Below are 27,158 nucleotides of genomic sequence, written 5' to 3'. Positions count from 1 at the left end.
GCAAACAGCCAGAAAGAATTAAAATAACAAGGAGCCGCAGTCTCGATCACACACAATTTAGCAGCCACCACTATGAAAGAAAAGAGGACTTGGAATATGACATTCTAGAAGGCAAAATCTAAGGGCTTACAGTCAAGAATAACTTAACCAAGAAAACTGAGTACAATGCTACAGGGGGAAAAAGGAAATAAACGATTTCCAAGCATTCCTGATTAAAAGACCAGAGGTGTGGCAATACTTTGAAGTTCAAACACAAGAGTTAAGAGGAACATAAAAAGGTAAACAAGTGTAAAGTGCTTAAATTCAAATATGGGGGGAGGGATGATATATGTCCCCTCTGAACCCTACAATCAAGGTGTCAGAGTCTAATTAGAAAGAAGGCCTGGGAGTAGTTGTTATCTTTTGATGATCTTAAGAATGGAAAGAGAGGAATACATTGGGAGGAAAGAGAAAGGAAAGTAAGGGGAAATATATCACACATATTAATCAGGGTGCATAAGCAGACTTCTATACAAACAGGAGAAAGGGGTGGGGGGACTGGCTGACCCTTGAACCTCACTCTCATCTGAATTGATTAAAAAAAAGTTAGAATGCACACACACAGAGTTGGGTACAGAAATACATTTCATTTAACAAGGTAATAGAAGAGAAAGGGGAAAAGATAAATTAAGGGAGGATTTGGTACTAAGCAAAACAAACTAAGGTTATACAAAAACATTTACAGTTCTTTTTGTGGTGGCAAAGAACAGGAATCTGAGGAAGTATCCACAAGAGGGGGAATGGACAAGTTATCGCATATAAATGTGATAGAATACTACTGCTCTGAACTTGTATCAGTATAATGACCAACCATGATTCTGGAGGACTAACGATGCTACCGGCCTCCTGAGAGAGAGGTAAATGACTCAGAGGGCAGAATGAGACAAATTTTTTTTTTGGTATGGCCAACGTGGAAATTTATTTTGACTCTCCATGTTTACAATGGGTTTTGTTTTTCTTGTGCTCTCAATTGAGGGGGCGGGAGTTGTTGGGGTGGGAAGGTGAGAAGGTGGATTTGGCTGATCAAAACAAATTAAAAAATAAACTACTTAGTAAAATAAGAGCAGGCCCACAGCTGAAGTCAGTCCCAATAAGCTGCCAGGAGCAGCTCCTACTCTGGAAGCTTTCATCTGCATGCCCACCCAAATATACTGCTTGCCCTTCCTTTGCCCTTTCTTTTTTCTTCTTTAAAATAGAACATGAACGAATTGAGAAGAGACAAATTTTATTTCACGGTGCAAATACTTCACAGAGTTTTTCTGGATAACAAAACATTCCCAATAGGCTTGGGGTACACACATGTGGACAAAGATGACAGGGTGGGAGGAGTGAGCTGGATGTAAAGCACTCCTCTTGCCACTGCCGTCCATTGCTTGTTATTCCCAAGTTCCACTGGCTTCATTTACTGCAGGGACTTCAATCTTCGTGGATATTGAAGAGTTTGGCTACTTCATTAAGATCTTCATGCTCTTCTCCATCTTTAATGATCTGAGGGAGAAAGGAACACCAAGTCACTGGCCAGCTCCATGTGAATTCAGTCCAGGCCCACAAGAACCCAGCCATCCTCATCCTCCTCTCAATAACAAATGGTGCAGAACTAGTGAAAACAGATTTACATTAATCCAGAGTTGTCTGTCATCTCCTACCCTACCAGACCAAATGGGTAAAGAAGAACTGTCCAAGAGTCAGGACCAAGCTTTTGTCTTGCTTCTATGTACAGACCATGTGGGCTCTGCCTCAACCAAAGTGCCCTCCTAATGCCTCGGGATGGTTTGAAGGCAAACATGAGTTCCTCAAGCCTATACCATCCAAGCACAAACCCAGGGAAAGCTGGAAAGCTGTTCAGTACAGGCATGTGGAGCTCATTATCTGAAGACCAGGACAGCTAGCTAAATGAGGAGGTTCATCGCCAGAAGGTTGGCTACCAGAGGATGAATTTCACTGGCTAGACAGATTCATGAAACCATATCAAAGGGGTCTGAATCTACATCAGTAGAGAAAACACCCATTACCAGTGAAATCCCAGATCTTTTGGAAATGTGTGGACTCTGAGAATTTTCAGGAAGCCTGATGAAGTTATGGGAGCATTTCCTAGCTTACGCTTCCTTCCCTCCCCTCTTATCTAAAGGCTTAAATAGACACCTACCTTCCTTGCTATTGGCATCCGGTTAAAGATGTTCCACAACAAGATCCCCACCACAACTTTATCCCTGAGATAGAAGATGACACCTTTGCCGAAATCCTCCCCCTTTATGGGGCTCTGTGGGGTCTTGGCATCGCTGGCAGGGATCTCAATGTCAGAGGCCTCCGACTCTGTCTCACTTTCTGAACGGATACCAGTCCCTGTGACAAAAGCACCCAGAGATGATCTGGGAACACTTTGGAAGCAAAGTATTCTTAGAGACCTGCCCCAGTGAGCTTCACAGATGGGCGATCCTTGTTAAGAGCCCTTCTTTGTCACCAAAGCCAGAGAAAGCTCTGCTCTGCTATCTCTGCTGTGCTTCAAGAGCTGCCAAGCTCTCTCTCCCTTGCTATTTCATTTTACAAGTCTGCTGTGGACATCTCCAGCTTTCTTTAAACTCAACATATATTTACTAAGCATATACGTATTATGTGTAAGGCACTCTGCTAGGTATGAATTGTAGAGGAGACGCCACTGAAGCCTGAAAAGCATTCTGGGAATGCTTGTGCCAGGGCAGGGGAATATAGGCAGAATGGGGGTGGGGCAGATGGCTTCCATCCCCTGGGAGTTCCTAGGCTCCTGCCCAGTGGGCAGAGAAACGAACTGGGATCCAGTAATCCCAGCCCCCTTTTCTAGCTCTGCCAATAAAAAATACTTGTCTTCGTGCCTCATGGGAGAGAAGAGGTCAGAATCAAGGATCATGGATATAAATGCACTTCAAGTTCCCCAGGAAAAGAACCAAGCAAATAGTCTTGTTCTCTTCAGAAACAAACCTGCCATTCTTAAAACACACAGAGCTGTGCTTTATGTAGTGGATGCAACTCCAGTCAGGACTCTAGAGCAAGGAGCAGGAGCAAAGACACAGGAGCTAACAAGAGCTACCCTGGAGAGAGACCTCCATGCAAGAGACATGTCTCCCATCGAAAGAAAAACTGACAGCAGGGGCTCACAAATGGGAGGGATTAAGAGGCCATTCAGGAAGTAACCAGACTATTTTTTTTTCTGAGACCAGAGCCCCCTGGTGGCCAACAGACACCAAGCAGAGGTTTCCATGTCTGGTTGCTGGGCACCGAATCCCAACGTGGAACTACACAGCTTAAAGAAGCCTGGTTTTCATCACCCCTCAGGTCTTTCTTTTTACCCAGAAATAATATGACAGGGGAGATGAAGTGGCAAAAGCCTAGGTAGCCCAGGCTAGAGATCCATATTTCTAGGCCCCTGGCTACTAACCCAACAAGGTAGTTCTGCTATTTGATCCACTTTGTTGAGCTCAGACCCACTAATGACTTGAGGATCTATGACCTGGTCTACTTTAAAATTTAGCTTGAAATAAAGAGATGATTCCACTGATAGCTCTTTACTGGAAATATGTAAATCCTTTTCAGAGAAAGCCTGGAAAATCTGATGTGGGGAAATAAATCCAGTATTATTCTGATTACATCATATTGCCTCCCAATACCATTCCAGAGCAAATGGTTGACACCAACTTACCTGACTGTTCCGTTGCTGATTTGGGGGTGTCTTTTGCAGTAGCCTTGGCAAAAACCCCAACTGTGGGCAAACTGCCATCTACAAGACCAATAGCTTCATAGCCAACATCAGGGCCCAGATCGCTCCTGTGGGAAAAGGAGAGGAGGTATCTGACTAACATATTACAAAGAAAAAAAAAACTGCGGTACAGGTGCTCTGGGACACTGACTTTACAGAGACCAAGTGGCTTTACAAATGTCACACTAGGTCAGATGAGTGGTGGAGTCCATCCACTTCAGTTTGTGGAAAAGTCCAGCTATATATATTGTACACGATATCAACCCTAAAAGGTTAGAGACATGTCCTCAAATAGTCTTTACTTCCCTTAACTAATTACAGGTTATTAATCCATGAATCTGCCCTAATTTTTCTTCAATCTTATGTTTTTAGCCTATACCAATTCTTGGGGGTAATGAGTCCCATAAATACACAATTTGTAAAATACTCCCATCTACTGTCCTAAGACTACCCTTCATGTATCAAGAGGGAACCCCAAGTTAGGTATTTATAGCTGTGTTCACACTGATTCATGAATTTATCAACAGAAGGTTAAGCTCCATGAGAGCAGGAACTGTTTCATTGTTTCTTTACCTGCTGGCAATTAAGTAGGCACTAAATAAAAGACAAGTTGATTCTATCCCCTCTTGACCTTGTCTTTTCAAATGGCAAAATCCTTTTAAAAACAATTAGCATTTATTTACTAAGCCCACGTATGTGTAAGGCACTGGGCTTAAAGAATTCTATCTTTGTTCAGAAGAATCCTCATCTCATCGATCATTTAAATTGGCATTCCCTCAAAGTTTTCCAGAGACTGGAACCATCTTTCTGATGGTTCGGGGAGGGATGGAAGCAGGAAGAATGGGGGACTAGAACTACATGCAGCATTCCAGAAGAGGATGTGCCATGGGTCCGAGAAAGGGTAGGAGATGATTTCTTCTTTGTTTCTAACTCCCTTCAAGACAACACCTTAACTTTTAATGACATTTTTTTGGTCCCAGTAGCACATTGGCGATCTTCAAGGCAATGTCCACGGTGACTCTTATATTCCTTTTCTGGGTCACAAAGGATGGCTAATCAATCAACAAAGATTTATTGTCTATTATGTGCAGGGCACTGTGCTAAATACAAATATAATGAATGATACATCCCGACTCAAATTGAACTTAATGAGATTAATGGGAGCCTCTAAGCATACTTTTGAATTTCCCCCCTAAATTTCAAAAAATGTTAGAATTAAGAAGGACCCTTAGATATCTACTCCTATTCCCAGATTTTGTAGGGAAAACTGAGGCCTAGAGAAGGAAAGGGATTTGTCCAAGGTCTCATGGCTACACGCCTACTTTCCCACATTTTTTCTTGTCTACTCAGATACCTAAGTGGGTGTTTTACTACCAGGAACAGTCTAGTGTCACCTGTATTCCGGGGGATTTCAGTGGGACATTCCATCTTCTACATTATTTAAGAAAATGTTACTTTCTTTACAATTTCAACAATGATGAAGGTTCACAATTCTCATCCTATCTCTACACAATCCAATGTGCCTGATTATGCTCTACTTGGTTTTATCCCTTTAAAGGTTATGGTAAGAACAAGCTGTTTTTATTAATTCTTACTGTTGCTTTTAGAAATTTTAAACTAGTACTCATAAAGATGGGCCTTAGTAGGATTACTGTATTCTGCACTTTAATGCAGAGCACAGTAATACCATTCATACTCTCTTCCTTAGCCTACCTTATGACAACTGGCACAGGTGATCACACGGCTGAATTGTCCCTTAGTAAATGCTAACCGGTCCACACCAGGATCAAATCTATAATAACGCTGTGGCTAACATCACATTCTAACCAACTGATCTACGTGACCCAGAGAATTCCCCAAACGCACAAACATTACCAGAACATTGACTGATGCCAGTAGGGTTTGGCAGCCCCAGTCATATTTTCTCCAGCTAATCTTCCACTCACAACAGCGTGGTCATGATGCTCTACCCGTCGCCGCCCCAACTTGATGTCATAGAAACACGCGGCATCTCCTGCCTTAGAAATAGACATATTGTGAGCAGAGGGAGGGAAAAAGTAGAGTGTACCTAGGGGATCCTGGGAATCCAAAGTCCCCTTGAAAACTCATCTACTCATTTGTCTTTGTCCCCCTGCAAAAAGAATTATACTCAGGATCACAGAATTAAGAGCTGGATGAGATCAAATAGTTCAACCCGTTAATTTTGCAGAGAAACCAAAGTCTCGAGAGGGCAAGTTACCGGGATAGTTAAGCAGTAGAGCCAAGATTTGAACCTAGGTCTTCTGACTCCAAAGTCCAGTAGCCTTTTTGTTACACCACACTGTCTCCAAGAAAGATGGGACTGGACTATTTAAAGTATTAAGCTCACTTAAGTATTTACTTCTACACTCATGCCCCAAATACTACTTCTACCTCATTTGCTTAAGGCCACAGCTTAGAATCAAATAATGACTGGGCAGATTTGCTCACGGGCTGGTGTCACTGAACCCTCCCTGGTCCTGGTGTAACATACTTACCACCCAGATGTTAGAGCGTGCCTGGAGCTCTGCATTTACCCGGAAGCCCCCAAAATCAGAATCTACTTCCAGGCCACCAGTCTTGGCCAATTCAACATTGGGCTCTAAGCCCACAGCTGCAACAATGTGATCAGTTTTTACCTAAAGGGGAAAAGAGCTGATTGATCTCATGAATTTTCATACGTGGCTGATACATAGTCCTTTAAAGCAAATGTCTAGTTTGTCAACTAAGATTAAAGGCTTTTAAAAAAATCACTAACCAATTTCTCACTTGTAAACATATTTGAAACTGGTAAGGAGACCCAGTAAGAGAATTCTGTTACCCAACATGGGTCCAGAGGGCTGGAATATAGACAGAGTGGAGCTAAGGGAAAGTGGCTCCTAGATGTTTGCTCTAGCTCACTTGGTGTGTCTTTTTTTTTTTTAAACTGGGAAGGCACACTTCCAGAGAAAACTATGGAAGGTTAATCGTGGCTGCCAAGAACCCATTCCATTAGCGTTAAATGATGGGGAAAGAAAAAGCAAGGACAAGAGCACAACTCTCTCTCTTCTCAGCCCCAGTATGCAGGGTGGAAACTACATTAAATTCTCCCTCTATGGAGGTGATCATAGTTTCTCAAAGGCTCTGTTAGAGAGTGCAAGCTTCATAAACAAGGCTGTCACTGAAGGGCAACTAAAGTGCTGAGAGGCTAATCCCAAAGAGGGCCGGCCACAAGGGGACACATTTTTCGGCTAGACTAATGGTAAGGTGTGGTGGAGGCTGTGACTAGTACTTGCAAAGTGTGTGGATCATTCCCCATGAAATCTTGAAGTACGTGAGCAGAAGACACATTTTTTTTTTGGCAGCCCTGATGATATCTCTTTCTTACCTTCCTTCCATCTTTCAGTTTGATGAGCAACTTGCCACTTTTGACACCAACTGATTGCACGACTGCATTGGGCATTACTTTAACTCCCTCTGTGAAGGAAAGAAACAGCCTTGAAGAGTGGTGCCAATGACCAAAGGAAGTATAAAGGCAGGTGAGATGAGACATCACTCTGAGGAAAAGTAATAATGTGAGTCATTAGCAAGAAGGTAACCTTGGGAGGACCCAGCCCAAATCTATGGCTCATTCCTAGCATGTGTGAGAATTTGGCATCTGCCCTTCGGGTCACCTGTGAGAGTCTAGAACACTGGGCGAGCATAGCTGACACAGGCAAAAGCAACCCCAAAGAAGTGAAGAAGGCCTCAGGCCCAACCCAAAGGGGACCCTGGTAATAACTGAAAGTAGTATCACGTGCAATCATAGGATTGAGAGCTACAAAGACAATCTAGTCCAACCCCTGCATTTCACAGAGAATTAGAGGATCAGAGATCTTGAGCTAGAAGAGACCCAAAAGGTCCTTTAGTCCAAGCCCCTCATACCTGACAGGTGGTGACACTAAGGGCCAGAGAGGCCCCAAGGAGAAGTGACATGGCTAGAATTCGAAGCCAGTGTTCTTTCTACAGCAGCACACTGGCTATCCAAATGAGTCACACAAGGGAAACACACAGGGAAGGGAAGTGACTTGCCCAAGGCAACACTGGTAGTAGGTAGCAGAACCGGGACAGACCTGATCCCAGGTCCTCTATTTTAAATCCAGGCTTTTTTCCATTATAACAGACTACTAGCTACCTTTTGCTCTCAAGAAAAGAGCGGAAATAACTTTGAAGCTTTGTTTAAAAAAAGAATGTTTTACTGATGCACTGGGGGTTAACACTGAAGGCACTTCCCAACACGTGCCCCTCACCCTCCATCTCCCTCCAATCCCATACCCCAGGGAGCCCTCCCTTGCAACAACAAAAAATAGGTTAGCTAGCTCTCTGGAAAGTTCTTCATTACCTTGCCTGACTTTTTCTGTGGTCCAGTTGCTGAGGTACTCTGGGAGGATCTTCCCCATATTGCCTTTCTCAGGGAAGAGCTGAATTACTTCTGTGCCCAAAGTTCGAGCTGGGAAGCAAAAACAAAACAAAGCTGAGAATGGATCATTAGGAGAGCAGAGCCAGTCCTCTCTCTGTGTGTGTGTGTGTGTGTGTGTGTAGGGCAGGGAGGCTGGGAGAGGAGAGCAGTAAGTCACTTAATTAAACATAAGGAGAAGCTTCAGTCTACTTCCTAGCCATCATTTATAGAGTGCAGAATGCCAGGTATCAGAGCTCATTCACAAGTCAAACATTAGACTGCCAGAATGGAGCTGTCATTAGGTCCAACAGTGTATCCTGAACTCAGACAATACACTTGAATGCACGAGCTAAGAGTGTCTTTGAGAACCTGGGCAAAAGTCCCTAACACAAATGCCATGGGGCTTCTGAATGGTGCCATTTCTGGGACAACATCTCATTTCACAGAGCTTCCACATTAAGAGAAAAAGACAAGGGCCACATCTTATTTTTCTATCACTAGCAGTGTGGTGCACATAGTAGGTGCTCAAAAGATATCAGATGAACTGACAAAAAAAAAGTCACTCAGATTTGAGTTCAGAGACTTGAAAATCTGCAAACCTATTCATCGGTCAAAAGCAGTGTGGTATGTTTTGCACACATAAGCTCTTGACCAAGAAGCCTAAGACATTTTTCTGTCTTCTACATTTCCCTTCCAACCCTTTTAACAACCAACTTTCCTTAATAATTTACTTCTAGAGAGACTCAGTCCAAGGACTGGTGGTATGGAAAAAAAGATGATTAATATTCCATATGCCAAAGTTGGAGATTCCATATTGCCTGCCATCCAAAGAGAAAGAGAGCATTCTTGCTGAGTTTTGCCAGTCAGCTAGGGATCACAGACAGGAATTAGTCTCATGCTCAGCGTCACTAGGTAAATTCCCAAGCCAAACAGAACTCTTTTTTTTCCCTCTGGGGTACCAGCAAAGTTATCTCTGTGATGCCCGCCAGAAGGAGGGAAGGGGGAAGATGGAAGAGGCTTCTGTATTAGCCCTCTGGCTAATAAAAAGAAATGGAAATTTGTGCAGGATACTCACCTTTTCTGCCGAGGGCACAAGCCAGTTCACTACCTAAGAAGCCCCCACCAATAACTGTAATTGACTGGACCTCCCGTGAAATCTTCTCCAAGGCTCTAAAATCTCCGATCTGTAAAATTACACCAGCTTAGTCCAATAATTTTCCAAAGGGGACAAATGAAGTTATCAGGAAATAATTTTCCTCCCAAACTGTTATGGAAATCATTTATAATTCTAAATATACCCCCATATAAAAAGCTAAATTTTACTTTCTAAGTTCCCAAGGTCAACTTTTTTCCTGCCCCCACCTAGAACACCTTTCTATCAAGAACCCCAAATATGTTACAAATATTACTGAATAGCCACCACTGTGGCTTTAGTGTTGTTGGCAAAGCATGCTGGGAGAACTGTGCAGCCTTTTGGCCACATGTCTGGGCACAAAGTTTCCTTAACACTTGCAAAGAGAAATATAAAGAGGCTGGGGCAGTTTTGGTAACTTAAGCCATAAGGAAAAAGCAAGTGTGGAAGGGAAATGGGCAGGAACAGTGGTGAATAACAACCACCTTAGTGGTTAATGGTTTGGTTGGGCATCTTTTTCTAAGGAGCTGAAGCCACTTGAGTAGAGGAGGGCAGTGGCTTGCCTAAGGTCAGATAGCAAGGCTGCAGAAGAGTCAGAAATCAAAAAATGTGAATCTTCCCATTCCTAAATCATAAGGAGGCTATAAGATCATCCTGCTTCTTCTAAAGTAAGTGAGAGAGAGAAAATATGAAAGTAGATGGTTACCTTTCTGAAAAGTGTTGTTCTACTCTTTACCTCTGCCCCAGCCCTATCAATAGCAGAAAGACTCCTTGGAGTACCTCCTGGAAAAATGGGAGAAAAAAAATTCTTTTTTAAGAATTGAATAAAACGTAGTTAGGCCCACAACCGTCCGTCCCACAAAGGCTTGTTCAGAACTGAGTTGTGTGCGCCCTCTGCTGGCAGCACAGGTACATCAACAGGACACAAGAGTCCTCTACCAGGCTGACCTTTCAGCAGACTCATCACTTTTTCCCCCTTGGTCTACAGAATGCAGAGTTCCTCTTCACAGGGCCCCACTTATTCCCAAAATAAAAAAAAAAAGCTTTCTGTTTACAGGCTCCCTTACAGTTCTCCCTAAGGGTCTGCTAGATACTAAAGCCATATTAGTTTAAGCAATTACTCCATCTCCCCTATCATACTCTCTGATCTGAATCGATAATGAAGCCACATGGCCATGTAACTTTCAGACTATGCTAAGACAGAAGGAAGGTAACTTCCTCGAGAAACATACACGCTCTTATATGGAGTAGCAAAGGTAATTCAGCGATACTGCTCTTCTGGGACATCTGTAGTCTCTGGGTAGGCTCTGTTTAAGGCTTAGTAAGGTCTGCTCAGGGTAGAGGATCGGATTTCACTTTTCCTGGATATGACCGACTTATTAAATGATGCCTTCTACAGAGAAGGCCCATCACCGCACCTTGGATGAGCTGTGCCAAGAAAGGAAGCTACATCATAGAACACTAACCTGTTGCAATCAAGCACTTTTCAAAAGTTATCTGAGAGCCGTCATTAAGTCTCACCATGTTGTCCCTCACATCCAGCTGTACCACCTGGCATACACAATACAGAGAAAGAAATATAGGTGGATGTGCCTTTCACCTAATATCATTACTTCAGAGATAACCTCCTGGCCCCCAGCTCTTGGGGTGTGTGTGTGTCTGTGTGTGTGTGTGTGTGGGGGGGATTCTGGGGAAAGAAAAGGGCTCAAACCCTGAGAATCAGGTATGGGAAAAACTAAGTAATGAGAGTCAGGCTCAAGACACCTCACTCCTCCATAAAATAAACAGAGATATTCTATGGGAATCAGCCAGGTGAAAAAATGCTAGGGTCTAGTTGGCACTAATGCTACCACTCCTGGGTTCCCACTCACTCTGCCTCAACTCCCCTGGAGCTTGGCAGACTGCGGAAGTAGTTGGTCCAGCACCTGGTCAGCTCTTTCTTCATGCCCCACACCTCACCTTTCTCCCCCACTCCAACTCCTAGGGGTATGTGCTCCATCTACTCTGACTGAAGGGAAGAAAAATGGTTTTTCCTCTTACTAGGGCAAGCTGCACCTTATCTAAATTTTATCTCTTTCCTAGCACAGTGATCCGCACAAAGCAGGCGCTTATAAATGTTTCCTGGAGTTCAGCTGAAACATGGTTGGAGTTTTTCAAACAGAACTATGAACACAAAACAGAAGCCCTACCAGACACAAAAGTATAGAAAAGGAATCGTTTAGAGACTACAGGTTACTGATCCAAATATAACTAAAGCATAATCATGTGATGTTTGGCATTACTTATGGTGAACCCAGTACCTTGATCTTGTCCCTTGTTCTAACTATCTCAGAAACTTGATAATAAGCTCCCTCGTGTCCTGGGACATCTCCCACTTCCTCCTCCCTCCTTCTTCGCCCATCCTCTATTTCATAAGGGTTGGGGCAGAACTACTCAGGGCCCCTAAGCTGCCTTAGTATTAATGGGCTACTGTTTCTGACATGTGGGCTTAGCTACACAGCCTCATCTCATTGGAGTGGGCACACATACATATGGAAAGATCCTGGGGTCATTTCCCCATAGATATTTCTTTCTGAAGTCAGAAGATGAGTTTCATGGACTCTACTGCTATTTCTCACCCAGGTCTATGCCTAAGGCATTCTTTGGCCCTGGGCAATTTGTGTTTTGACAGTCCCTCCTCATCAACAACCCCCAAGATCTGCTGGGGTAGGGAAAAGGCCGGAAGAGCTGGGAGAGAGACAACTTTTAGGACGACCTGGATGATTTCTGTCTACAGGTTAGACACCAGCTCCTGTCTCCCAGAAGCCTGTAGGCAGTGGGTCCACTCTGGTAACACAGAGACATTTTAGTGGACATGATTATGTTGGCAGGATAAATGTAAAGAGCAAAAGGGGCCCAATGAGGGCAGCGACACACCGACCTTCTTGCCAGTAAGGACAGCCACACCACCATTCTCAATGTGAGGCAGGTCCTGAGCAGACACATAGAAAGAAGGTGGTTGGAAATATATGCTACAGAGGGAGAAAAGAGAGGGAACAAGGTGTTATAAAACACTTGTTATCAGCCTTCCCCCGACTTCAAACTTCTGTAGTTAAAATGACCTTCAGCAGTTGCACCATTGCTCATTAGGTCATGAGGCCACAAGAAGCCTTCCAGGACTGCTGAAGTTTGGGCCCAGCTCAAAAGTGGCGGCTACCTCAAATCCAGAATCATTCCAAACCAGAGCAACAAGCCCACCTCCCCCTACTCTCCTGAGTGCTGCAAGCCAATGGCAAGAGATAGCCCGTCCAGGAGATTATTTTGCCTCAGACTCCGGGCATTGGCTGTGTGACACTGGGTGAGAGAAATCATAATTTGTGTGGCCAGCTTAAAAATGGAAAAGAGGGGTCATTTAAGCATGTGCCAAAAGGACCACTGATAAAAATCTCTTTTCCAAGTCATGGCATAGAGGATAAAGCAAGAAGCCCCGGGAGTCCAGCAGACGAGGAAGTCCACTGTGGTCCCGGCCACGTGCTGGAATGTGCTTAAGCTTTCCAAGTCTCTCTGCAGGGCCCTCACAATTCTGGTGAGTTTGCTACGGTTCTGAGGAAATGGGCCCTTTTAGGTGCCTTTCTACTGTGCTTACAGGGGATTCTGTATGCATCCAGTTCAACTGGATGAGCAAAAGACCCCAGTCACATGATTCTTCACAGAAGTACTATATTTTAAAGGCCAAAGGTGGCCAAACATTGTTGGATCTAAAGGAATCTAAATCTCTGGATTCTGTTTAGTTACTGCTCCACCCACTGAACCACACTGCATTCTAAGCTAGACTGTGGTTCTCCACAGATTGCCAAGTCATCCCACCTTCCACTTCCACAAGGTCAATTTCATACTCTCCTATCCTTTGTGGGGTATGGTCCAGCTGCCTAGCCCCCTCCCAGCCACAATCACTTTAGACACTCAAGTGGACGTACCTCCTTTCTTTTCCATTCCACTGTTTGAAGCGCAGTGTGTTTGTGACATTTGGATCATCTGAAAACCACAGCTCTTTTGAAAGAGGGGGGCGCATGTATGGCAGTTCAGGATCTTCTGAGATAATTAAGACCTTCAGACATATGAGAAAGTTTTATCAGTGCCAAGGCACTTCATGTGCAAATGCTGAAGTGTCCACCTTAGGTGGCATTAAGAGACACCTGTGTCAGGCAGGAGAAGATGCACCTTACCCTGGCCCCAGGGTCACGAGCTCGGATGGATCTGGCAGCAGCAAATGCTGCTGTGCCTCCACCAATCAGCAGGAAAGGAACGTGACTTGGTAGCCTGATCTGGGCAGTCATCTCTCTCTCTGGAGCTGTAAGCAACAGACCAGACATGGTGAATCTTCTAAGAGTCTCAGATGGGACCCCTGCTGCTAAGCTCGATAAAAGCATCACACGTTGCAATTATTTTACTCCTTTTGCCCCAATGAAGTATGGCACACACGTTAATCTTACTAAACCTCACAACAAAATGATAAGAAAAGGAAAGGAGGCTGCATCTTTATTTTCTCTGGTGGGAAAATGACAAGGAGGTAAATGATTCTCCTAAGGTGAATCTGTCTTGCACTTGAACCTTAGCTTGGAAATTTAGAAGTATACTTAAAAACATATATATTCAGCTTTGATCTCCCTAATGAGAAAGGGTAGATAATAGATTCCTAGTTCCACCCTATGCCAGCTGCGTGGGTAGGAAAAATAAAACCAGACTTCCAATCTAGCAATATGACATGGATCGAGATGTAAGAGTTGAGGAAAGCAATGGAGATCACCCACCCAAGGGCCAAAAAGAGGAGCAGAAGGGCCCAAATTTCCTTTAGTTTAACCATAGGCCTCACTGATTTTATGTATGAACCTAAACTTTCTCCAAGCTCCACAATCACATTTCTCTTTTAGTTCTGAAACATACCACTATTTCTAGAGGTTTATAATCTCACAGATGCCACCAGATGTCCTTAAATATGGCAACCAAATGGCTCAGATATTTCCTTTCAACTGTCTGCGCTTCCAACTGTGTTTTAAGTACAAAGAATAGAGTACTCACCAGTTAAGCTATCCCGCCTCTGTTTTTCTTCTGGGGTCAGTCCTAATTCTGAAATTCTTTCACTGTATCTCTTTTGGTCCTCTTTCATCATCATATAGGCCTGCAGACCCAAACATAGCAAGAACATTGTTCTGCCATGTGGCTCTATTCATATAGTACTGTTACATTTCAACTAAATGATAAGCTTTGGTACACATTGAGCCAATTCCTTTAAGTTAAAAACACTGAGGCAAAATGTCTTTTCTCATAAGTAAAGAAAAATAAAGCACTGCGTCTATTTTGGATGCTAAGACAAGATTTATGAACAAAAGAAAACCTTTCTAGTTTCAGGCTCTCCTGGGCTCTATCTTAGAGCCACAGTTCAATCTGGTACTTTGTTCTTCAGGTAGGGCCCAAGTAAAATGAAGGCATCTAGAGGTACACTAGAAAACATCTCAAATTTCTACAGCAATCTAACATTTCCAAAGTGCTTTTTCTTCATTAACAACTCTGGGTAGTACAAATACTATGATCTTTATTTTACAAAATGAGGAAATGAACTCTCAGAGCCGGTAAATAGAAAGCACTTGTGATATAAAGGGATCTTAGAATAAGCTAATATCAGGTTGAAATATCACATCAGAGGTGGGAATGGTTCAGAACCTGGGTCATAGCTTTTTCTGGCAGAGTTCTCAGTTTATCAGGGCAATTAGACAGAAAACAAATGTCTTGAAGCATAACTGACTGCATACCACCCTTCTCATACAAAGAATAACTCACTTTTCTCCTAAACGGGCTATTTTTTTTTCTCTAAAAGGACCAGTCAAGCAGAGTCTAAGTAACAGATTCCATGCATAGAAATTTATAAAGTGAGGGACAAACAGGTGTCTGTTTCAAGCACTCTGCTTGAATGTAGTGTATGTAGTGTGTCCTTCTGGTTAAAAAATGGGCCACTGCTCTTGCCATCCATTGTGGCTACAATCCTTCTGCTCTTCTCTGCCCCCTAGCAATAATTCATACTACTCAGAATTATTTAGAATATCAAAAGGTTCCAGGAAATTATTAAGACTACCATAGGGGCAGCTAGGTGGCACAGTGGATAGAGCACTGGCCCTGGAGTCAGGAGGACCTGAGTTCAAATCCAGACTCAGACATATAACACTCACTAGCTGTGTGACTCTGGGCAAGTCATTTAACCCCAATTACTACACACACACACACACACACACACACACAAAATCATATCTAAGAAACTATCAAAACTCAGATCAAGATTATTTCACAATACGAAAAAGTAAACATCAACAATTAGCTCCAATAAATTAATTTACCTTTCCTCATATATTAATTTTGGAAAAAAGCAGCATGGTGACTAGCACGTAATAGGTGTTCAATAAATGCCTGTTGATTGACTTTGATGGCTAGATTTACCCACGTATATGACAAGTTGCCAAAAAAAAAATCAAGCTACTTTTTAACAGTTAAAATGAAAGATTTCTTCTCAGTGAGAGGATTTCACCTAACAAATCCTAATCCTGAGTGACATAAGGCCAGATCAAACAGAAACTTGGGCTGTGCACAGAATTAAGGGGACCACTTGAACATAGCCCCAGTTCAACTCAAACCTCCTTCCAGATTCACGTTATCAGTGGCACCTGAGCCTGAGAAAAATCTTAAAGTTTAATGGTGAAAAAACAGTGCTGAGGCTTTTCTTTTTATGTAGAAGCTGTAAATGAGGTTTACAGAGAGCAAACCTACCAGCAAGTGACTTTTTTCCAAGGGTTTAAAAAAGTCCTAATAATAAATACTTTTATATGGGATTTACAAAGTACTTCACCAATCTGTGCTTTTCAAATCAGGAACATAAACAAGGCAGGTTGGGGAAATGGCAATTATGGAAAAAAAGACTAGAGGCATACATTAGGGTCTATTCAACTTGAGGAAGGCCTCTGAGAAGAAACGCATTATTTTCAGTATGAGACAATGTGAACAATTACTGTCAACAACAGCTCAACAATGACAAATGGACCCAATTCATAACTCAGGGCCCAAAGCTTAAATATCAATTGCACTGTAAATCTTGGCTCCTTCTATCACTAGCTACCGGCCTGGGGCAGCTAAGGACCAAGGTTAAGTGCTTTGCCTAAGGCCCCACAGATAGTCGCTGGCAAAGCAGTGATGATAACTCACATCTTTGGCAATCACAGCTTCAAATCTGCAGTCTAAGAAGCATTAGGTTTAAAACCACACAGTTCCAAGAGAAATTTCAAAAAAGTCCCTTCTAGTCCTCAGAACAGTTTCTTCCTTTTGAGGGTGGAGAGGGAAGAAAGACTTTCAATGTCTAAGTTGGGGAATGAGAACCATTGGGAGAAAAATTATGAGGAAACAACTGAATGGCCATGCCCCAGAAAATTTGACTGGTTACAAGGGGAGAGTGTTCTTGAGACCGAAAAGCTTCCCCTGGGAAGTGCATTTTATTCCTTTCTTTTTTTTTTTTTTTTGGGCAAGGCAATGGGGTGAAGTGACTTGCCCAGGGTCACACAGCTAGTAAGTGTCAAGTCTCTGAGGCCACATTTGAAACTCAGGTCTTCCTGAATCCAGGGCTGGTGCTCTATCCACTGTGCCATCTAGCTGCCCCATGTGCATTTTATTTCCACTCAAATCAAATCAAAAGTTAAAAATTATTTAAAAAATTTACATATGAAGACACAAAAGCACCTTCAGGTAAAAGCTGGAAGCAGGTAAAAACAAAAGCTCATTACTTGACCTAAGGTCAAATCTGATTATGTCACTGACCACTTCAGAGAACAGGTAAGCATTTTATCCAGAAGCCTCAGGAACCTACAAAAATACCTGCAGGGCCTGGACTTTTCCGGGAAGGGATAGGGTAACAGTGGCTTGCTGTCCCTGGACACAACATCCAATGACCTGGCAGCCTAAGAAAAAAATCTGCCTGTCTGGCCTGCTGGAGGTTGTCCAACTCTGCTTAGGGCAAGGCCTTCAGAGCAGCAAAAGTGGTCTAGGATCTAAAAGTAAACAGAAGCATTTACAAAGAAACATATATGAAATCCAAACATTATAAATGCCTCTTCCTTTTTTTTTTTAAAGAATGAGACAAGATAAGAAAGAAAAAATGAATGAGAAATGTGAAAATGCAAAAATTGCAGATTCAAAGGTCTCCTCTGAAAAATGGAGGGAGCCGTTTAGGAAACTATTTTACTTGTTAGTTTGCATTTGTTTTAGTTTAGACCAGATGTCAAATCCCAGTGCAGAAACCAGAATAAAATGCAATTGAGGAATATGTAAAAAAATACATACAGATACAATGGAACCCAAATAATGTCAACATGTGGCTTTCTAGGTCCACAGGCAGCCCTAGGGATCCTTAGGTCCTTCTAGTTGAGTCTGACACCACTAGTGTGGACCATTTCAACCATCAGCTCTAATTAGTGCTGCCAAAGGGAAAGTGTCAGTTAAGAAGAGAGAGAGAGAGAGAGAGAGAGAGAGAGAGAGAGAGAGAGAGAGAGAGAGAGAGAGAGAGAGAGAGAGAGAGAGAGAGAGAGAGAGAAGGAAGATGAATTTTCAAATCTGCTTAGAAGTACCCAATAAAATGCATTTGCACAATAACAGGTGATTTACCTTAAAGAGAAATGTCATCTCTCTAGAATGATTAAAGTGTCAATAGCTACTCTGGGCAGCCCCTTAAGTACAGGGCCTGATGCATTTCTGTGCGTGGCCCCAGTGCCTATTCTAGCTTGGGGCTTTTTATATTTCTTCTCCCCTCCCCAAACTATTATTTATTTATTTTTAGCATTCATTTTCAAAAAGTTTTGAGTTCCAAATTCCCTCTGTCCCTTCATCCCCTCCCCAACCCACTGAGAAGGCAAGAAATGTGACAGCAATTATACATGTGAAATCACACAAAATATACTTCCATATTAGCCATATCGCACCCCCTGTCAGCCATGTCTTATACCCTGTCAACCAAAAAACGGACCTACAATTTTTGTTAGTACCATGGTGTCACTCATCAACCCCTGAAATGCATTTAGGGTACAAATCTTCTATAAATTCCTGCCCCAGTGACAACTGCTCTTACAATTAAGTATTACCTACACTAGGTTGCTGCTGTGTTTCCCGGAAGCATCTAGTAATCTAGAAGGGGATCTTATTTGATGACACTGCACAACTCTAGGTAAAGACAAGGTCAAGAGACAAAGATAGGAAACAAGACAAGTACAAAATATTCATGAGGTAGCTTTTCTGGTCACCTCCCAGCTATCCCTGCCTACCCCAACTTCAATGACTATTGATTTGCTACGTTTTCACCAATATGTGCTGCCTCCTCGATTATCACAGAAGCTCCAGGACAGCAAGACCTATTTCTGCTTTTTCTTGTTGTCCCCAGTACTTAGTAGAGTGCCTGATTCAAAGCAAACATGTAATAAATACGAACTGATTAAAAGAACACTTCATTATAAAGCCCTTTAGGAAAGAGGAAACAAAGCAATTTTGTAATTTTCAGTTATGCTGTTCTCAGAAAAAGGGGGCTGCTCCAGGAGATGAGGCCCAAGCCCTGCTTGACTTGAGTCTGTTATACAGCCAACCTCGTCTTCTGAGGGCAGCTAGGTGGTGCCATACTGCACCGGGTGCCAGGCCTGGCGTCAGAAGACCAGAGTTCAAACCTGCCTAGGATACTTACTAGCCGTGTTACCCTGGGCAAACCACTGAATAGCTCTAGGCCTCCATTTTCTCATCTGTCAAATCAGAGGGCTGGATTTGATGTCATCTCAAGTCCCTCTTCCCTCCTAGATAACAGACTAAGGATCCTACTATCTTCCTTCTGATGATTTTACTCACAACTAGAAAGTTATCTTCCTCATATATTTTAAGGTTAGCATTTGAAGATGTGGGCAACTCCAAATGGCTTTCGTGAGTAGCTTGGATATTCCCTAATGATTTGGGCAGAAGAATAATTCTTCATCGACTTAACTAGCAATAGAAAGCACAGAATCTTAATGACTTCCAGCTATTTGTTCTTAGCAGAGAAAACAAATGGCTTCCTTCAAGCATGGGCACAACTAGGTACTAGCTTGGGTAGTGCCCTTACCCTGGCACGAGACCAGAAACTGATCTGCTGAGTCGCTATAATCACTGCCAAACACACACACACACACACACACACTCTCTCTCTCTCTCTGTTGTGACCAACTAAGCCTGATGAGAGTGGTGCAATTAAGCAGCTATATTACTGACAATTCTCCAATTCTACCTTGGCAACTAAACACCTCAAACTTTTAACTTAAAAAGTACTTTGGCACATATTAGGCTCCTTTTGAAATTTCCAGTGAGGATGTGGGAATTTTCCCCGTCCACCTCCGCCCCCACCAAGGTAAATTTCTTGCATAAAGTGCTATGGTTTTTAGTATCTGTGCATGTCAAGCAGCAACGTGGAGAGAAGATTTGGCAAAGGAGACTTTAAATCACAGATTAGGCTAAGAAGCTGCCAGAATTCCTGATCTTATTCATGGATCAGTATATCAAATCTAGTAAAGAGACAATAATGCTATAGTTAATCACATATATGAGAAAAAGGTAAGTAAAGTGGAGAGAGAAGGGTCTGCCAACATGAGGCTAAATTTCAGTAACTCTCAAATTGGTCCTCATGGGATATTAGGTAGTAAGTATTTTAAAGGAGGTTTTTGGAAAGCCTTCCAAAAGGAGGAAAGGGAATTACATCAGGTGGGAAGCAAAAGAAAACTAAGAGAACAGCTATTAATGGAAGTTGGCAGCTTCTTTTCATAAGCTGCTTTACTACTTACATATGTACCGATTCCCATGGTCGATAAACCCAAAACAAGGGCTAACATCGATTTATCCATTTTGTTTCCTGAAGGACCAGAGCTGGTCACTTGTCTTATCATCTGGAGCTTTACAGGAATATGCCATCGCTGCAACAGGTTGCCTAAGAGACATTATATTAGACAAAACAACCATAAAATTATGAATATATTAATAACCTAAGTCGATGAACCATATTGATTGAGTTGCAGGTCAATGAGCTGAACAGCATGCATTGCTACCCAACCAACATCCAGAATAAGAGTCAAACCTTCTAAGACTGGCATTTGACTTCCCACAACTACATTTCTAGTACCACTTAACGTTAGTATTGTGAAATGATCCTATACTTAATAAGTATGTTCTGAATGTTGCTAATTATAGCAGCTTTCTAAATAAGCCTGAACTTGGGTCAGAAAAGAGAATAGCAAAAATGTCCACACTTCACCAATCTTCCTACATACTTTCTGTAAGTAAAACTGACTGTATATGGGCAGTGTTTCTTGACCCCATATGGGGTTGCAAAGGGGTTGGGAGCGGAAAAAGTTTAAGAAGCCCTGGGCTAGATTACTGACACAAACCATAATGCTCACTATAGGGCACTTACCCAAAACAACACTATATTAACCTAGAAATCTGAGAATCTTGGGAAAGTTAATTAACCCCACTAGCTTCAATTTCTTCATCTGTAAAGATAATAACAGCATGTACCTCACAAGGTTATTGTGAGGATCAAATGAGATACTATACATAAAATATTATATAAACATCAGAAATTCAAGTAAGTAAATTTTTAATTATGACCAGAAAAAAATTATACCTTAACATTTATTATTTCTGCTTTATGATAACTGGACATGTTTTAAGATTTCTTCTTCCTTTTATTTTTTGGCCAGAGGGCAAAATAATTCAACTTCTGACCTCATGGCTTTAAAATCTTCATTAAATTTGTATTTCTACTGGAGCAGGCTTCTTTGGAAAATTGCTCAGAGATATGCCTGACTGCCTAACTTAGAAAATCTGAACTACACACCTCGACGGCTTGTTGTCACCATTAGTCTCACTGAAGGCAGGTAATATGCGCTGAGGGGCAATTTTTCCCCCCTGCTCATTACTAGGGTCCAGATAACAGAGAGAAGTAAAGTTCCTATGCCAGACAAATTCATTTTCCAATCAACTGCCTAAAGAGAATTTCGTTCCAGTTGCCTCACTTTTGCTTAATACCTTTTATACTATCACAGACTGCTATTAAGATAATACTGAAGGCTGCAAGCTCAAGATATTCACCAAGCCTTTTGCTAATTCTTGTGGGGTTCATTCTCTCAGAGCTTTTCTGTAACGACAGGAGGCATCCAGGGCAACGGGAATAAATTTTGAATGAATGAATGACTTTTGAGACCTGCTGATATTAGAAGGCATGAGCAAATGTGAAATGTACAAAACCTGGTTTGGATGCAAAGAGAATGTCTTTTTAGGGAATCCACTGCACATCAATTTATCCAATAATGGTTTGGTTTTGTTTCTTTTTTAAAGCACGCTAAAGTGTTATTATTTGTGATAATTTAATACCAATTAATGTCATCCAAAGTTGGGACACATGATCTTACACATTTTGCTTATTTGTCTACACATCAATGTATGTCAAGAATTTGGGTACAGCCATGCTTAAAAATACTTCAAGTAAATTTGGGGTTGTTCTAGCTACGTGCTATGGAGAAAGTCACCCCAGTAAGCATAAAGTATTTAAACCAATGGAGTTTCAACTAGGAAGTTAACTATAATAATGAATACTTTTTAATTTCGCTGGAATTGAGTAAGAATTCAAGAGCAGATGGATGCAGTACAGTCTTAGATGGTGAAAACATCATAAAATGAGTAGAATATGTTCAGGACAAAGAAGTATCAAATGATGATGTTCTATAAAGACTAGCAATTAATTAGGTATAAGAGAGAAGTATCCAGGATGGCTACAACCAGTTGGAAGATGATAAAATACAAGTGAAGACAGAGCAATCAATGGTTGTTAGGTCTGGATTTTTCTGTTTTGGTCGACCTATGATTTTATTGGTAGATCAAACACAGCAAATTATAGCCTTAAAAAGAATTGCCTGGGGGCAGTATGAGGTTAAGTGACTTGTCCAAGGTCTTAAACTCAATATGTATCAGGGGCAGGACTTGAACCCAGGTCTTTCTGACCCCCAAGATGGGTCATTCAATTACAATTATGTCATTCAATCGCTGGAGTTTGGGTTTTTAATGTTTAGGCCAGGATGACAGGAAGGCGTCATTATGCAACCAGAAGAAAGCTAATATAGGTAGGAAATGAATATCAATATTCAAAGCAACAAATGAAATCTTGGAATATTTCTAGAAAAATACAATATCCCAGGACAATAAATAAAAAGAAGTTAACTTGCCTTTTGTTTTGAGTCTGAAAATTTTCCCTTAGAAAGTCTGGGAGAAGCTCATTCTCTAAGAATTATTGGATAGAAACAACAAGACAGTACAGATCCTTACCCACAAGGTATTTGGTGGTTGTCTCAGAAAAGTGAGGCTGATTACAAGGATCTTTACATAAATAATACAGAAAACCATTTAAACGTCTGGACCTCAGGTCAGAGGCCACCAATCAGTTTGATCACACGGACAACATGTTTGGCAACGAAACAAAATATTTCAGAACAGAAGCCAAACTCCATCAGGTAATCTAGAAGGCCTTTAGCATTCACATACTGACATCTGTCTAGCAAGAAATGGATGCTTTGCACATCTCATTTGAGGCTCACAACCTTGCTAAGTAATCCACAGTGTGATGTTCAGCACAAGACTTGCTTTTGCATTAATATACTTTAAATTAACCTAATGTTGGTAAGAGGTGCAGAGCACTATTAAAATGTCAGTTATGATTATAACCATTTCTAGTAACAATAGGAGACAGGTTCACCCAATGTCTAAAAGCAAGGAGAAGAGACAGTCTGTATTTTGATCCTCTTCCCAATGTTAATCAAGAAAAGGAATATCCTATGGAAAAAGCAAGTCTTTCACCAAAAATATGTGGTAAAAGCTACTACCTGAGAAGGACAGGGAACAGGATAGCTGACTTCAAGTGTTTTCATTTGAATGAAGGCTAAGACTTATTTTCTGCTTGGTCCTAGAGGGCAAAATTAGGAGCAATGTTGGAGAGGTGAAAAATCTTCTTGATGGAAGGAAAAATTTCCCAACATTTCAAGCTGTCCAAAAGTGGAATGGGTTGCCTTGGGAAGTTGAGCATTCTCCCTCACTGGATGTCTCCAAGTGGAAGCGGTAAGATTTTTCAGACACTCGGTAGGAGGGATTCCTATCCACGTAGACATTGGAAGAGATTGCTTCTTAAAGTCCCTTCCCAACAATGAGATTCAGTGTTTACATAGTCTAGTGTCTTATCAGAAGAAAAAGGCTGAGTTTCTTCCTCTGTAAAATGGGAATAACATTTATACTAACTACACAAGGGTCCTCTGAGAAAAGTTCTTTATAAATATTAAGGCAGCACCAAAATGTGAATTATTGGTAGTAATAGATATCAAGAAAAGTATTATGATGAAAGAGTTTACCTAGAGGCAAGAATGTTAGTAATAACAGTCTACTACAGTATCTTTTGGTGGCCAAAGAACTTTTACATCAATGGTTTATCTTATGGATTTTTGAAACAAGAGAGCAGGATCATCAAACTTGCAAAAGATAGAAAACAAAACAAACAAAAAACCTGGGAGAAATCTTTAAAAAAAAAAGTACGAAAAAGTCAGAATCCAAAAAAATTTTAATAGGCTGCAAGGATGAGCCAAATTTAATACGGATAAAGTAGTGCTATATTTGTTTTTTAAAAATCAACCACAAAACAAGAGAGGAGAGGTGTGGCTAGACAAAAGTATAGGTGAAAAGGTTCTGGGGGTTTTAGCACACCAGTAAGGTCAGTCAACATGAGTCCACAGTGTGAAATGGTAGCCCCCAAAGCTAATGAGATCAATCTTAGGTCAAATGAAGAGAAGAGTGTCTAGAGGGAGGGAGGAGATTTGCAGTATTGTGTTCAGTTTGGAGCCCCACATTTCAGGAAGGTCACGGAAAAGCTCAAGCTCACAGAGAGAAAGGTAATAGAGAAGGCCGTGCCATTTGAAGATTATACCATTAAGCAAAGATCAGTGGAAGGAGCTTGTTTAGCTTGGAGAAAAGATGACTGAGGTGGGGGCAGAACTTGTCTTCAAGTATTTATTTGAAAGGCTGCCATGTGAAAGGCTGGATCAGACTTATTTTACGTGGGAAGTCACAAAGACGCAGCCTTCTTTTTGATGTAAAGGAAAGCTTCCATGACTACACATGTATAACCTGTATTGAGTTGCTTGCCTTCTCAATGAAGGTGGGTGGGGAGGAAGAAGGGAGAAAATTTGGAACCCAATGTTTTAAAAACAAATGTTAAAAATTGTTTTCACATGCAACTGGGAAATAAGATATACAGGCAATGGGGTATAGAAATCTATCCTGCCCTACAGGAAAATAGAAAGGGAAGGCGATGGGGGTGATAAAAGAGAGGGCAGATTAGGGAAAGCTTAAATAAGTCAAGATAATAGCATAAGCAACAAGTATGTGTTAAGAAGACATTTTCCCAAGAAGTCTACAATTCCACAGACAGAAGTAATGATGTTAAGTTGGAGGCCAAAGTTACAAAGGGCAAAAAGGGTTGTGTAACTTGCCTACTGCCTACATCATTTTGGTGTGCAGACAACAGAGATGACATCTGGAGAGCAGGATATCTGTCAAAAAGCAATCTTTTTTTTATGCCGCCCCCCTCCCACCCCAGGCAGTCAAGGTCAAATGATTTGCCCAGGGTCACACAGCTAATAAACATCAAGTGTCTGAGGCCCAATTTGAACTCATGCCCTCCTGACTCCAAGCTGGTACTCTACCCACTTCGCCACTTAGCTGTCCTAAAAAACAATCTTTTTAAAGTTCCTGACAACACAGGCCTCCAGATTCCAAGTGTAAGATCACTCAAGATATTTAAACACTAAACTTCATTCAGGAAGCATTCTTGAGGCAATGGCTCCAGAAAAATGGTGCAAAACCTAAGGGAATATTTTCACATTACTTTCGATATTAGCAAGAACTTAAGATGACCTCTGAAAGAAAGGTTAATTCATACAGCATCTCCTAAAAACTGGTAACTTATTACCAGAAGAGGTCACAGGGTGGGTGGATGTGCATGTGTAAGTAGTCCATGAAATGTTCTCATAAACTCATAAATGGCAAATGCACAATGGACTAGTAAGGAAGGAATTTACAGGTGTATGATTATAGCATTATGAGCTGGAAGGGACTTTAATAGATTTACTACAAATCTTTCATCTTCCAGAAGATGAAACTGAGGCCCAGAGGTGAAATGACTTAGCTAAGGTTACACAGCTAGTATCAGTAGCAGAACCAGGACCAGAACCTGTGTCTTTAAATTCTCAACCTACTGCTTTTGATAGGACACCACTGTTAATTTCTTGAGGGCAACTTCATGAAGAACAAATATCCTACTTGCCCAGGTGCTAGCATCAGAGCAGAATATCAGGCTGAACAGACCACTGATACAGCATTACTTACTTTCTAACAGACTCAGAAGACACCTTATGCATTGGTTAAAAAACAACTCTAAAAGCTGGCATTAAAGACAACCACAAAGTCACTTTTCATTTCACCTTTGGCCTGCCCTTCCAGCTAGCTGGTATTTATCTCATGACTTATATTTACAGTTGTTTCAATGATATTTGGCACAGATAGGTCTTCTGAATTTTCAAAGTGCTTGCATATCTATGTCCTCAATTTTAAGACAGGTAAAGTAGCTGATATCTTTGTTACAGATGAAGAAATTGAGGAAAAGATTATATGAAGTGGCTTAATTAAGTCACATCTATAACAAATGGCAGAGATCCGGGTTTTTTTTTTCATCAGACTTCCCAGCTTTCACAGTCTAATATTTTTGAAATTCCCTTCATCTTACCTAGCTGAAATCTTACCCCTTCTCTTCGAGACTCAGGGTAAAATGCTACCTCCTCCCATGAAGTATTCCCAGCTCCCACCCCGATCAGAAAACATTCCTCTCTCCTTTAAACTCTCAGTACTTTTTTTGTGCCACTCTTTTTTCCGCCTGGAGCTTCCTGCTTCCTGCCCTCTATTATCCGTTCTCTGGGATCGAGTCTTACTGATCTCCCCTACTTGATGGGTTCCCCCACGGGTTAGAACTAGGACCTTTCAGTTCATCTTCCAGTTTCCCCCCCAGGACTAGCTGTTTAAGTAGTACTTAGCACACGTGGGTCTCCAGAAGCCAGCGGAAAGAAGGGGGTGGGGTGGGGGGTGTTAGGATCCTGGCAGCCAGAAGGCCAGCGGAGATCGCAGGGGCTGGGCTGGAGGGATCCTAGCCTGAAACCGGTTGGCTGCGGGGGATGGGGGTGGAAGCTGATGACTCTGAAGGTCAGGCCGGCCAGTCCTGCCTGAAGAGTTTGGAGCGCTCCCAAAGGAAGGCGGGAATGAGCGTGCGGAAGGGGTTTGGCTGCCGAGCACTGGACTGCGAAGGTCGAGTGGGTTAGGGAAGGAGACAAGGAGGGCCGGGCAGGGGTTCCCTGGGGTCAGGGTCGGGGTCGGGGGGAGGAGGGGGAGAGAACTGCAATGGGAGCCTCAGGGAACTAACTTACCTGGAAGCCGGCTCTTCTGCTTCGGGCCACGGACGCTGAGAGTCTGTACCAAAGGCGCCAGTTTCTGCCCCAACCCGGCCACGGCGGTGCTTCCACACCGGAACATGACGACGACAACAATGACGGGAAGTCCCGGACCAACTACGACTGTGGCCGCCCCGCCGTCTCCGCTTTTCGGCTTTCTCACACAGCTAACGACCCGTTACCCACCGTCCGCCTCCAAATGCTACTCTATTC

The 27,158-nt window shown here is 42.2% G+C and overlaps 1 protein-coding gene across 1 annotated transcript; it reads right to left on the bottom strand.

Annotated features, from left to right (window-relative positions):
• Nucleotides 1-1,247: 1,247 nt before the first annotated feature.
• On the bottom strand, nt 1,248-27,127 carry AIFM1 (apoptosis inducing factor mitochondria associated 1). Its single transcript, XM_020969826.2, has 16 exons — nt 26,922-27,127; nt 20,196-20,338; nt 14,395-14,494; nt 13,542-13,666; nt 13,293-13,423; nt 12,257-12,347; nt 10,803-10,887; nt 10,043-10,119; nt 9,280-9,388; nt 8,148-8,255; nt 7,155-7,243; nt 6,286-6,426; nt 5,645-5,787; nt 3,713-3,837; nt 2,186-2,382; nt 1,248-1,527 (listed from the first exon to the last, which is right to left on the bottom strand). The coding sequence occupies exons 1-16, from the start codon at nt 27,025-27,027 to the stop codon at nt 1,456-1,458; spliced, it is 1,842 nt and encodes a 613-aa protein (XP_020825485.1). The 5' UTR covers nt 27,028-27,127; the 3' UTR covers nt 1,248-1,455.
• Nucleotides 27,128-27,158: the final 31 nt, after the last annotated feature.

Source organism: Phascolarctos cinereus, unplaced genomic scaffold (genome assembly GCF_003287225.1).
Source record: "Phascolarctos cinereus isolate Bilbo 61053 unplaced genomic scaffold, phaCin_HiC Scaffold_8;HRSCAF=390, whole genome shotgun sequence".
Lineage (NCBI taxonomy): Eukaryota > Metazoa > Chordata > Mammalia > Diprotodontia > Phascolarctidae > Phascolarctos > Phascolarctos cinereus.
The sequence above is the reverse complement of the archived record's forward strand: the minus strand, read 5'-3'. Positions and strand labels throughout refer to the sequence as shown.

Excerpts from the sequence above, each read along its gene's own strand:
- AIFM1 (XM_020969826.2), bottom strand. The coding sequence starts at position 27,027 with ATGTTCCGGTGTGGAAGCACCGCCGTGGCCGGGTTGGGGCAGAAACTG. Across the intron at positions 20,339-26,921 it reads GCAGAAGAGCCGGCTTCCAG|GCAACCTGTTGCAGCGATGG; the intron begins GTAAGTTAGTTC and ends AATGTCTCTTAG. Across the intron at positions 13,424-13,541 it reads CTCGTGACCCTGGGGCCAGG|GTCTTAATTATCTCAGAAGA; the intron begins GTAAGGTGCATC and ends ATATGTCTGAAG.